The sequence below is a fragment of the Acomys russatus genome, chromosome 32, assembly GCF_903995435.1.
Source record: "Acomys russatus chromosome 32, mAcoRus1.1, whole genome shotgun sequence".
NCBI classification, from domain to species: Eukaryota; Metazoa; Chordata; class Mammalia; order Rodentia; family Muridae; genus Acomys; species Acomys russatus.
The window spans coordinates 1,572,370-1,585,845 of record NC_067168.1 but is presented as its reverse complement, the minus strand read 5'-3'; the positions used below and the strand labels follow the sequence as shown (position 1 = coordinate 1,585,845).

The 13,476-nt window shown below is 46.4% G+C and overlaps 2 protein-coding genes across 3 annotated transcripts in view; one reads left to right on the top strand and one right to left on the bottom strand.

Annotated features, from left to right (window-relative positions):
* Window positions 1-7,295, bottom strand: part of Ccpg1 (cell cycle progression 1) — a 36,345-nt gene extending 29,050 nt beyond the window's left edge. For both annotated transcript variants that reach the window (XM_051140640.1, XM_051140641.1), the window contains exon 1: window positions 7,152-7,295. The gene's annotated coding sequence lies outside the window, so the exon portion shown is untranslated. The remainder of the gene's footprint in view (window positions 1-7,151) is intronic.
* A 5,715-nt stretch (window positions 7,296-13,010) lies between these two features.
* On the top strand, window positions 13,011-13,476 carry Pierce2 (piercer of microtubule wall 2). Its single transcript, XM_051140207.1, has one exon. It carries the CDS (start codon window positions 13,090-13,092, stop codon window positions 13,426-13,428), a length of 339 nt encoding a protein of 112 aa, XP_050996164.1. The 5' UTR covers window positions 13,011-13,089; the 3' UTR covers window positions 13,429-13,476.

Below are 13,476 nucleotides of genomic sequence, written 5' to 3'. Positions count from 1 at the left end.
AAAGTTTTGTTTTTTAGGGTTTTTTTGTTTGGTTGGTTGGTTGGTTTGGTTTCGGTTTTTTTTTGAGACAGTGTTTCTCTGTGTAGCCTTGGCTGTCCTGGACTCACTTTGTAGACCAGGCTGGCCTCTAACTCACAGCGATCCACCTGCCTCTGCCTCCCGAGTGCTGGGATTAAAGGCGTATTTTTAAAGGAGTAAGTACACTCCACCCATGTCCTGCTGTTCACTAAATGCACCTTTTCATCTGGAACATCAGTTCTGCAAGACAAGTGAGGCAACACACCACTGCTTAGTAAGTTTCCTTCTGTGATGTAACACTCTGCAAATCAGGAAGTGAAAACCACTCAGAGATCTGAAGTAAACAGCCTCAATCTAAAGCCGCATCCTTTTTAAAAGTGAGAAAACCATGAGCCAAACACTACAAGGAAATGACCTACAGCAGAGAGGTCCTCCTCTCATTAGCTATGCACAGCCCCACAGAGCGTCCTGACCGTCCAGGGTAGCTGTAGCTCAATTTTGAAAAAGCCTAAAAGAACTAACAAGTGAGGCTGGAGAGACAGCTCAAAACCGTTCTTCCAGGGCTGGAACTCAGCACCCAGCACCCACCCTGGGCGACTCACACAAACTGCTCGCACTCCAGCTCCTAGGAGCCCCAACACCTCTGGTGTCCATGGGTAGGACACACCTGTCCACACCCAGACACAGGAACACACACTTTTTTTAAAGTTAACAAATAGCAAAAATAAGCAGGCTACACTATCTGGTTCTGGCTTTGCTTCCTATCTTAATAGCATGTTCTCTCGTTCTCTCTCTCTCTCTCTCTCTCTCTCTCTCTCTCTCTCTCTCTCTCTCACTCTCACTCTCACACACACACACACACTGTCTCTCACACACACACAAACTGTACCTCTTAGTTTTTCTAAATGGTCTTACAAAAAGATAATTCAATTTTCTTGGTTATCATTTCTGATAACTGAAAGAAAACTTAATACAAGGATTATACACACACACACATTCTTGTTGCCGTTTGCCAGTGTTTACATCTCACTACAGAGAGAAAGGCGTGCACTGTCATCTAGTAGCACTAGGGGATGCTGTGGCTACCCTGAGCTGCCCACTAACTTTGAGTGGACACTAGACCACAGCACATTGTACACATGTTTACCTTCACATACATGTACTGCTCAGAGAAACCCTTTCCAATGAACCTAGAAATTCCTAAACACTACTTTACATTAATGCTCTATGTCAACCTAACTGGAGGTCAATCTCAGAGTCAGATACTAACGACTTTCCCAGGAGGAGGCATCTCCACCACCCAGGGCTCTCACATCTGTCAGGAGGATTTCAGACTCAATCCAGTCTTGCTGCTCATAAGGGCAATGTTAAAAAGAAACCACTTCTTAGGAAATCAAACTAAGGACCTCTAAGGTGTAAATGTGAGACCAAGAAAACATGAAAGGCCCAAGCACAGAGGCCCTGTTTTACAATCCCAGGTCTTTTCATACAGGAGAGCAAAGTCACACTGAGGAAGGGAACCTACTGCCCAGCTCTACCAAAAAGACAAGTGAAATGAAGCCTTGGATATATCTTCACCAAAATTAAGCAAAAAGTATGCACAGCACTGTCATCACACTCCCAACGTGTCCTGCTTCACATGAGACAAAGGCCAATAATGTCACACAGAAATGAGCTGGTCAGCATCACGATTTCATCTGCATAGCCAATTCCATCTTCACAAAGCCACCTGAAGATGTGCAGCTCTTACTGCCAGCTTACCAACGAAAGCCTTGGAAGCTGTTACTTGTTCATCACTGATCACTGTTTTCCTCTGCAAGGCTCTCTAGAGCTCACAGGAGGTAAGAGTTGAGTAGGGCAGTGACAAGCACTAAGGAAATTAGACGGAACTGGAGAGACGGCTCAGTGGTTAAGAGCACTGGTGGTCTTGCAGAGGACCTGGTTCCGTTCCCAGCACAGCAGAGCACCTCACAACCGTCAGTTAACTCCAGGTCCAGGAGCTCTGATGCCCTTTTCTGACATAGATGTACATGTAAGCAAACTACTCATATCCATAAAACAAAATTAAAAATAAATAAAAGATAATTTATAGAATTTATTCTCATACAATGAAAGAGGAAACCCTGCAACTTGTGTTGCTGACTTTCTAAAGCTTCCACAGAAAACCCATCTGACTTTTCACACATTAAATACCCCTCCTAAGACCCAAGTGACACAAGACAAAAATACCCAAATATATTAGTTACATGCAATCCTTACATATTACAGGACTAAGCTCAATCTCTGAACTCAAACTGGAAGATGATTTGGTCCTATTTAACTGAATAAAGCAAACAGTAAACACTGAAATCAACTATTTACCTGCCTTAATTTTGCCAAATTTCATTGTTACTAAGAATAAAGACCTTCTAAGAAGGGGCAGTGATGGGTGGGAGACCACAGTCTTGACATTTTCCAAAACACAACTTACAAGTTTTTTTTACAATTCATATTCAAATAATTTAAAAATACTTAAGTTAGGCCAGGCGTGATGGCACACGCCTTTAATCCCAGCACTTGGAAGGCAGAGGCAGGTGGATTGCTGTGAATTCGAGGCCAGCCTGGTCTACAGGGTGAGTCCAGGACAGCCAAGGATAACACAGAGAGACCCTGTCTTAAAAAACAAAAAAATGAAACCGTCAGTTAGTTAAAAATACAATTTCGGAGCCGGGCGTGGGCGCACGCCTTTAATCCCAGCACTCGGGAGGCAGAGGCAGGTGGATCGCTGTGAGTTCGAGGCCAGCCTGGTCTACAAAGTGAGTCTAGGATGGCCAAGGCTACACAGAGAAACCCTGTCTCGAAAAACCAAAAAAAAAAAAAAAAAAAAAAAAACCATTTCGAGGTTGGGGATTTAGTTCAGTGGTAGAGCGCTTGCCTAGCTCAAGCGCAATGCCCTGGGTTCAGTCTTCAGCTCTGGTGGGGGGGGGGGGGGGGAGACAAAATAACAAAATACAATTTTACCTAGGCAGCTCTAGTAGAAGTGCTTTTTCTGACCTGTGAATAGGCCCAAAGCCCAACCACAACTGAACAAGATGGGCTGGAGCGATGGCTCAGTGGTTAGGAGCACTGACCGTTCTTCCAGAGGACCTAAGTTTGATTTCCAGCTCCCACAGATGGCTAACGAACCAACACAAGACACACAAAAAAACATAACTAAAAGGCAGAAAATACTGAAAAGCAGAAATGTGTAGAAAACCTCCCAAGACAACCTAAGAAAACAGATTATGACTACTATCGCCTTTCGTGAAGACTCAAACAAGCTCACAACTGTACTGGGGAGGCTAAGGCAGGAAAATTGCAGCAAGCTCCAAACTTTGGACAAAGACCCTGTCTTTATTATTTTGGGTTTTGTTTTGTTTCTCTTCCTTTTTCTTTTCTTTTCTTTTTTTTTTTTAATTAATTCACTCATATTACATCTCAATAGTTATCCCATCCCTTGTATCCTCCCATTCCTCCCTCCCTCCCGCTTTCCCCCTACTCCCCTCCCCTATGGCAGTGACTGACGGGGACCTCCTCCCCCTGTATATGCTCCTAGGGTATCAGGTCTCTTCTTGGTAGCCTGCTATCCTTCCTCTGAGTGCCACCAGGCCTCCCCATCCAGGGGACGTGGTCAAATATGGGGCACTAGAGTTCATGTGAAAGTCAGGCCCCACTCTCCACTCAACTGTGGAGAATGTCCTGTCCATTGGCTACATCTGGGTAGGGGTTCGATGTTTACTGCATGCATTGTCCTTGGCTGGTGCCACAGTTTGAGCAGGACCCCTGGGCCTAGATCTGCCCATCATAATGTTCTTCTTGTAGGTTTCTAGGACCCTCTGGATCCTTCTATTTCCCCATTCTCCCTTGCTTCTCTCACCTAGAGTCCCAATAGGATGTCCTCCCCCCTGTCCCACTTTCCTGGTAAGTGAAGGCTTTCATGGGACATGTCCCTTGGGCTAGTGTCCAGATATAAGTGAGTATATACCATTTGACCCTTTCTGCTTCTGGGTAACTCACTCATTATGATCATTTCTAGTTTAATCCATTTGTCCACAAATTTCGGGAATTCCTTGTTTTCAATAGCTGAGTAGTATTCCTTAGTGTATATGTACCACAGTTTCTTTATCCATTCTTCTACTGAGGGACACTTAGGCTGTTTCCATGTTCTGGCTATTATGAATAAGGCAAGACCCTGTCTTTAAAAAAAAAAAAAAAAAAAGCAAGTGAGTGTGGTGACACACACATACATAATCCCAGCATCTTGAGGCAGAGGAGGGAAGCGGAGCTCTGTGAGTGACGCCAGCCTACATAATGAGTTCCAGACTAGCCAGAGAAATAGAAAGAGATCCTGTCTCAAAAAATTAAAAATTAGCAGAGGTATGGCTCCAAGGTGGAGGTACTTGCCTACCGATACTATGCTGGAGAGCCAGAATTTGACCTCCAGGACCTACTCATATGGTGGGTCTGAGATTGCCACAAACTGCCCTTTCCTGTTTACACATGGACACAGACACACAGACACGCACGCGCGCACACACACACACACACACACACACACACACGGACAAATGCATTCACTGTTCCTATGAAGGATCAATGTGATCCTTTAGGACAGAAGACAACATGTAGACCAAATAATGAATTATGCAATTTTATCTGTTCATACCAAATCTAACAGAAAATTAAATATAGCTCAAATTATCAGACATATAAAGTCTAATAGTTAAAGCCTAATACTTATATTCAAACAATGTCTCTGTTAGCCCAGGATGACTTTGAACTTCTGACCCTTCTTCCTGCATCTCTCATGTAAAAGGATTACAGGCAAGCTCTATCAAGCCAAGCCAACTTCCACTTGTAAATGCTCACAAATAAACAAGACATTGTTTTGACAGGCCCTGCCAGTGGACTGGAGAACTGCCAAGACTGTCTCTTGGCCTCTCAAAAAAAAAAAAAAAAAAAAAAAAAAAAATTTTTTTTTTAAAGCATCAGGGACGCAGGGATGCTTTCTTTCTTTCTGTTTTGTTTTTTGTTGTTGTTTTTTTTTTTGTTTTGTTTTTTTGTTTTTTTTTAAGACTGGGTTTCTCTGTGTAGCCTTGGGTGTCCTAGACTCACTTTGTAGACCAAGCTGGCCTTGAACTCAGTGATCCCCCTGTCTCTGCCTCCTGAGTGCTGGGATTAAAGGCGTGTGCCACCTCGCCAGGCCCTATTGATTTATTTTTATGTATGAACGCTCTATCTATAAGTACCCCTGCAGGCCAGAAGAGGGCATCAGATCCCATACAGATTCTTGTGAGGCACCACACAGTTGCTGGGAATTGAACTCAGGACCTCTGGAAGTACAGACGGTGCTCTTAACTGCTAAGTTACCACTCCAGCCCGCCTAAAAATTTATTTTTTGCATGGTGGATTTTAAAATAACCAGGATTGCCCAGTCTAAGGTACCTGTTTCATCTTTGATTTCAGGTTACAAAGTTAACAACAAATCAAGATACACACATGTTAAGAATTATTGTTAAGCTAAGCACGGCACACCTTTAATCGCTGCACTCAGGGAGGCAGAGGCAAGGGGATCCCTGTGATTTCAAAGCCAAGCCTGGTCTAAAAAGAGAGTCCAGGACAGCCAGTGCTACACAGAGAAATCCTGTCAGGGGGAGGGGGGGCCACGGGGGAACCTTAAGATGCTTTTTATTCTTTCCAGGTAACTAATTTGTCTTTTGTCCCTTCTCCCCAAAATAATTTTCATTTAAATTCATATATAGTTTGTGAATTCAGTATAACAAGAGTTGTGGTTTGGTTTCTTCTGTTGTCACTCAGGCTGTATGTTGTGTTTTTTTTTCCTCTTCCTGATTTGGTTTTTGAGGTAAGGTCTGGCCCTGAAAACCCAGGCCTGTCTTCTGAATGCTGGAATTACAGGTATACACCACCTGCCAGCTTGGACTACGTGTTATTTTGTCCTTTTTTGGAAATTGGATCTTGCTATGTAGCCCAGACTGGCCCTAAATTTTCAATTGTCCTGCCTAGGCCTCCTAAACTAGGTTACAGACCTAGGCCATCATACTAGCTTATTTATTTACTTTTAGTTTTTAGGCCCACCACCCCCCCACCCCGTCCTATGTGCATGTGTGTGTGGAGGTCAGTGCACAGCTGGTCAGTTCTCTCCACCCTGCAGGTTTCTGATATGAACCTCAGCTGGCAGGCTTGTTCAGCAAGCCCCCTTACCCACTAAGACATACTGCCAGCCCATTTAGTTTTGAAAGTTATACTTAAAGAATCCAGGGATTAGGCGGGCGGTGATGGCACATGCCTTCAATCCCAGCACTCGAAAGGCAGAGGCGGGCAGATCGCTTTGAGTTCCAGGCCAGCCTGGTCTACAAAGCAAGTCCAGGGCAGCCAAGGCTACACAGAGAAACCCTGTCTCGAAAAAACAAAAACAAGAATGGATAGTTTAGTGCTGACATTTCAAGCATTACGTGACCTTGCTGGAAGACGCAAAGCACTCCTCGTAGACAAACTGGTTGCCCATTCTGGGTACAAGCAGCCCCATATGGTTAATAAAGCAAAAGTGGAAGTGAGCAGTGCATAGGTTCACCCTTCAACAAAACACCACAGCCGGTTGAGGTCTAGAACTTCAGCGCTGCCCCTGGCAGAGTTGGGACAAATGAAAGGTTAACACGACCGGCATCCGCACAGCTGCTTCTTAGGACAAGCCCAAGATCCTGACGAACGGTCCCGGAGAAGGGTGGAGAACAGGCGGGAGAACGGGGAGGAGTGGTGGCGGAACAGCCTCGGGACTGAGCAGAAGCGCACCTCTGGGCTTCATACAGGCACTTTTCTATTCCTGCCACCCGGGACCTCAGCGCCGCCGCAGGGTGACGCACCGCATCTCTCGGCGTATGGATGCAGCCGCACCCGAATCCCAGGGCACCGAGCTCCGAGGTCGCGGGGCTGCAGCCGCGAGCCCGCGCCTTACAGCCGCCAGGTCGCGCCCTCCACCCGAGGTCGCCGGAGAACGGAGGTGCCCACCAGGAAACAGCCTCCCCGCTCCGCGTCCGAAGGCACGAGCTGCAACCCGCCGCCACCAAATCCTCCCGACCTGCGCCCCAGGGGCCTACCCGAAGGCAACGCCGCCTCCGCCCGACCGTGCCGGTTGTCACCGTGGCGGCGTCCAGGATCCAGACGCCAGTGACGCCTCATAAAAACAACCTGCTCGCGGGCGTCTGCAGCTGGGAAGCAGCGGCTGGCACGGCGCCGCTGGGCATCCCGGGACTTGTAGTTCCTATTGCGCCTCCTGCCGACCAGCGGCGGGGAGTAAGAACTACGACTCCCGAAAACCCTTGCGCCCCGCCTCCTTGAGGCTGCCGGAAGCTGGGCGGGGCGACTGCGGATCCCCACAACATCCGGGCTCCCATGCCTGTAGCCAGTTGCCATAGAGACCGGCTGCCACACTGTAATACTGAAGATTTCCACCCACTCTCTCACTCCTCAGGTCTGTGGGTTTACGAAACAAGAATCATTCTGGCTTCATCTTTACTGCTGCTTTCCGTCGGTTAAGTGAGAAGACCGGACCCTGCGCTCTCGCCAGACATCTCACTATCAAGAAAGAACTACTTTTGCCGAAAAGATTAAGAAGATGGCAAAAGAGACCAACTGCGGCTTGGTGGGTTTGGCCAGAGGGCTAGATGCTTTTGAAAGTCGAATTTATAATAGTGTTTTAGGCATCATCTACTCCCATTCACTAACCTAGTCACCAGGCATTTACACTTCCATTTACAAGTGTAAATGTACGATCCACTAATAATTGTTGGTCTGATGGAGTAAAGGGGGGCACCTCACTACAAGCTGTCTGGTGATGGCTTTGACCAGAATGGTGGTTTTTTTGTTTGTTTGTTTTTCGAGACAGGGTTTCTCTGTGTAGCCTTGGCCATCCTGGACTCACTTCGTAGATCAGGCTGGCCTCGAACTCACAGCGATCCGCCTGCCTCTGCCTCCCGAGTGCTGGGATTAAAGGCGTGCGCCACCACGCCCGGCTCCAGAACGGTGTTTTTGTTTTTGTTTTTAATCTATTTGTAGTGGTGGGCATTGAACCCAACACCTTGTGCATGCTAGGCAACCGTTGCCTTAGCCTTACTACTGAGCTACACTTCCCGGCCCTGGTACCTTCATTTTTAGGTCACTCACATATAGTATGTCTTATCTAAAAGGATGGAAGAGGGGGAACATAGCGTACTCACTTTCCGCTGCCCCGTATCTGGCTAATAAGTAAATAATAAAAGAAACAATTCCAAAAGCTGATGTTGGGCAAAAGCCGGTTTCACAATTAGATCTGATATTTGTGTTGCTGTAACCAGGGATTGAACCTCAAGCCTCACACATACTAGGAAAGCATTCTACTGAGGAGTTATATATCCCCCTACCCCTCGTTTTTGTTTGGGGAAGTTTGAGTCGTCGGTTGTTTTTTTTTTTTTTTTCCAAGACAGGGTTTCTCTGTGTAGCCTTGGCCATCCTGGACTCACTTTGTAGACCAGACTGGCCTCGAACTCACAGCGATCCGCCTGCCTCTGCCTCCCGAGGGCTGGGATTAAAGGCGTGCGCCACCACGCCCGGCGGGTCGTCGGTTTTTGAGACAGAGCTTCTCAGAGTAGCTGAGACTAACTTCAAATTCTCTGTGTAGCTGGCACTGAACTCCTGAACATCTTGCCTCTGCTTCCCGAGTGTACCACCACGCCCTGCGCTTACAGTTCCTTAAACGGGCTAAAATTCCAATAACAAGCCAGGCATGGTGGCTCACGCCTTTAATCCCAGCACTCGGGAGGCAGAGGCAGGCGGATCGTTGTGAGTTCGAGGCTAGCCTGGTCTACAAAGGGAATCCAGGACAGCCAAGACTACACAGAGAAACCCTGTCTCAAAAAAACCAAATAAATAAATAAATAAATAAATAAAATTCCAATAACAAAGCTGCTTTTACAGTAAGTGGGGGTAAAGTGGTACTGACCTTGATTACCAGTAAATGTCTTCAATTATAATGGAGATCTAGAAAACAGTAAATAAGTCATCCGGTGATTTGCATTATTTGAAGTGACTTTTTAACTGATTAAATCTAGAGCTGAAGGTGATTTAGGTTTAGGGCCAGTAATAGAAAGGGTGACTTGACCACAACTGGAGTCCACAGTAACTGAAGGGGATAGTTACACCAAAGAAAGACCATGGTAGAGCTGGAGACAGGGCTCAGGGGTTAAGAGTACTGCCTGTTCTTCCAGAGGACCCCGGTTCAATTCCCAGCAGCCACACCTTCACACAGACAGACATTCAACCAAAACAGTAATGCACATTAAAATAGAAGTAATTAAAGAAAAAAGCCTATGGTATGACTAGGCATGGTGGCCCAGATCTAGAATCCCATCACTATGGAGGCTAAGGCAGGAGGATTGCCAGGAATTTGGGGGCAAGTAATTACTGAGACCTGTCTCAGAAAAAAAAAAATCCATCCATCCAACATTTTAATGTTTATATTCAACTTTCCTCCAAGTTATCCCCAAATACGTGGTTTGGGTTTTGATGTTTTTAACTGTTTTTAAGTGCGTTACGTACAGAAGTTCCTGCCTTACTACACCACACTCCTCTAATACTCCAATTTCTAGATTTTCTTTTTTTGAGACAGGGCTTCCTGTATCCAGGATGGCCTCTGTCTCCCTGTGTACTGAGATGGCCCTTCTGATCCTCTGGTGATTACTGGTTTGAGCCATCATGCCCAGTTCATGTGGTGCTGGAGATAGACCACCGGGGCCTCTGTATATGTTGGGCAAGCACCCTCCCAACTAAGCCATATCCTCGGCCCCTAACTTTGCAGATTTTTAACTTAACACTCTAAAACTAAATCTTACTTAGATACTAGAAGAACCCTGGGGCTGGGCAGTGGTGGCGCATACTTTTAGTCCCAGCACTTGGGAGGCAGAGGCAGGCAGATCTCTGTGAGTTTGAGGCCAGCCTGGGCTACACAGAGAAACCCTGTCTCAAAAAAAGAAAAGAAAAGAAAAGAAAAAGAACCCTGGGGTTGAGAAACAACTCAACTCTGCTAACTGGAACCTGGATAGGAGGGCATGGTGGCACAGGCCTGCACACCTAGGATTGTAGGAGAGTGGCAGGGCATGGTGGCACAGGCCTGCACGCCTAGGATTGTAGGAGAGTGGCAGGGCATGGTGGCACAGGCCTGCACGCCTAGGATTGTAGGAGAGTGGCAGGGCATGGTGGCACAGGCCTGCGGTCCTAGGATTGTAGGAGAGTGGCAGTGTTAGACTTTGATCGCCAGAGTCTATTCCTGGAAACCTGATTGAGAGCCAGAGTCCAGAATTGATGCAAAAGCAAAGGAATTTATTAAGCTGACACGTCAGGGCCCACCATACTCCAGGGAGATGGAAAGACCCCGTTCTGTAATGGCGGAGGATTTAAATATCCTTACAGATGCAGAACTTAGTATAAACATGATTGGTTAGTTGACCTTTAAAATGATTGGTTACTAGTTATTTTATTCCTGAGGGGACAAGAGCTCAGCTTGGGACATCACGTGTTGTCAGGTGCTCGGGACAGGTATGACGATGTAGTTTTTCTCAGATAGAATATAACAGCCCTGAGGCCATCTTGGAAAGTACCAAGTGGCCAGGGTGGAAAGACAACGTTTCTATCTCTTCAGCAGGACATGGTGGCACAGGCCTGCAGCCCTAGGATTGTAGGAGAAACCCAGGATTACAATTTCTCCAAGAAACTCTCTGCTCCCGGGTGGGAGGTGAAAGTAGGTCACCACAGTGGGCCCTGGAGGCCAGAGGAGGAACTTTAAGCCTTAGGAAAAATGTGCTTTAGCAGATAGTTAAATGTGCATATATTTCTCTCCTGAGCTTACCTAGAAAGGAAAGGGAAAGGGAAGCAAGGAGAGAGAGAGAAATATAGAGAAGAAAGAAACTCAAAAAAACTGGGTGGTGGTGGCACACGCCTTTAATCCCAGCACTCAGGAGGCAGAGGCAGGTGGATCTCTGTGAGCTCGAGGCCAGCCTGGTGGTCTATAGAGTGAGTCCAGGACAGTCAAGGATACACAGAGAAACCTTGTCTCGGAAAAAAAAGAAAGAAAGAAACTCAAAAAAGCGTTAGATAGGAAGGTGTCACTCTGTAGCTCTGGCTGCCTACCCTTGAACGCCTAGTGATCCCTCTACCTCTCACAGGTGCCTGTGGTGCCACCACGCCTTTCCAGGGATCTGGCAATAGTCTGTAAACCTGTGTTCTGGCTGCTCCCTAGACTGAGCCGCTTAGTGAATTGGGGGAGCATGAATGACTTAGGCAGGGAAGAGAGCTTTGGACTCACCAAGGCTTATGGTCAAGTCATCTGCTACAAGAGTCTCTATTTCTCTACACAAAGCCATGGACTTTGACCCAGGGCAGATAGCTCCTACAGTTTGTTTTGGGTTTTTTTTCTAGTACTGGGTATGAAATATAAAGGCTGTTCCACAGAACTATGTCTAGTCCATGTATAGCTAAGGATGACCTGGCACCGCCCAAGTGACACCAGACATAGTGTCCTGTTTCTGTTTTTGAAGGAGGGTCTTGTGATGTAGCCCTAAATGGTCCCAATTCCCCTGTGTAGACAATGCTGATTTCAGATTTAGTTCATCCTGGTGACTCCCAAATGTTGAGCTATAGATGTGTGCCACACCAGAGCCAACTCTACCTTATAATTACCAATAAAATAAGAGCAGACCAGGCATGGTGGCACACACCTTTAATTCCAGCATTCCGGAAGCAGAGGCAAGGGGATCTCAGAGTTTGAGGCCAGCCTAGTCTACAAAGTGATCCCAGGGCTATTACACAGAGAAACACTCTCAAAATAAATGAATGAATGAGTGAATGAATGAACACTCTCTAAATAAATAAATAAATGAAAAGAAAAGCAGCCAGGAATGGTGGCTAACCCTGTCACCCGAGTGCTTCTTCAGAGAACATCAGTACACACTAGTAAACCACACGTATGGCACAGCCTCATTTTTTTTCTTTTTTCTTTTTTCTTTTTTTTTTTTTTTTTTTTTTTTTTTTTTTTTGAGACAGGGTCTCTCTGTGTAGTCCTGGCTGTCCTGGACTTGCTTCGTAGACCAGGCTGGCCTTGAACTCACAGCAATCCACCTGCCTCTGCCTCTCAAGCGCTGGGATTAAAGGCGTGCGCCACCACGCCCGGCACAGCCTCATTCTTAACTACATAGTTTTATAAAACAAATGTTATGGAGCTAGTACAAGGACCCTCATAGCCAAGCATGGTGGCACAAACCTGCAGTGCTGAGACAGGAGCAGTTCCTGGAATTCAAAGCCAGTATGTGCTACAGAATGAGGCTCAATTTCAGAGGACCAAAAAAAGATGGAATGTGTCAGCAACCGTGGGAGACAGGGCCACTCTTCCAGACAAAGCAGCATGGGGTCTCCAGAGACCACTTGAGTGAGAAAGGTTATTGATTGATGCAAAAAAAAAAAAAAAAAAAAAAAAAATCTCAGGAGTTAAGTATAAAGCAAGGCTGGAGTTTACTCCAGAGGACAGCAGTGTACATCTTGAGTGGCCAGGGCTGCTCAGGCAGAGACCTTCATGGATGACATAACAGCAAAGCCTGTAATTCTGGTGGCTTTTTAATTTGCACTTGAAAGTGAAATGTAGCCAGCTGTGATGGCCCTTGCCGTGATGCTACTGCTTGGAAAGTTGAAGGCAGGATGACCAGAAGGCCAAGGCCATCTGCAGCTACATACAGAGTTCTAGGCTAGCCTGGGCTACCTGATACTTCTCTAGCTAAAAGTGAGAGAACAATGACCAGATGTGGTGGTAGACTTGAGCCCCAGCACTAGAGGCAGGCAAATCGTTGTGAACTGCAGAACAGCCTGCTGTGCATAGTGAGCTCCAGGTCAACTAAGACTAGATAGATAGATGGACAGACAGACAGACAGACAGACAAGGAAAGGTGAAGGTGAGGGAAATAGGTCAAGCCCACTCCTGTGTAACTCAGGGTGGTTTTTTGTGCTTTTTAGGATATGAAAAGTGCTTTGACTTCAGATGCAGAAATGAAACCTGAACCATCGGCTCCGTGTGTGAACCCTGGCAACCCTGTGTTTTCTTGTATGTTGGACCCCAAGACACTGCACACAGCTACCTCACTGTCCAAACCCCAGATGATTATGTACAAAACCAATTCCAGCCAATATGGGGCATTCTCGCCCAGGCCCCACTTTTTTCCCTGCAAGTATACTCCACAGGAACAAGTTTTCTCAAATCACATCCGAGCAACTGGGTTTTATCAAAATAACAGCCTAAACATTGCCCCTGACAGAAGCAGAACCATCGACTTTCCTAATTTTCAACACACTCTATGAAACCACATCCTCCTGGCAATTGAAAAGAAAATGTCTTTGAGAGTGCTA

Bases quoted from the DNA above. Each gene is read 5' to 3' on its own strand.
- Pierce2 (XM_051140207.1), top strand. From the start codon at position 13,090: ATGAAAAGTGCTTTGACTTCAGATGCAGAAATGAAACCTGAACCATCG.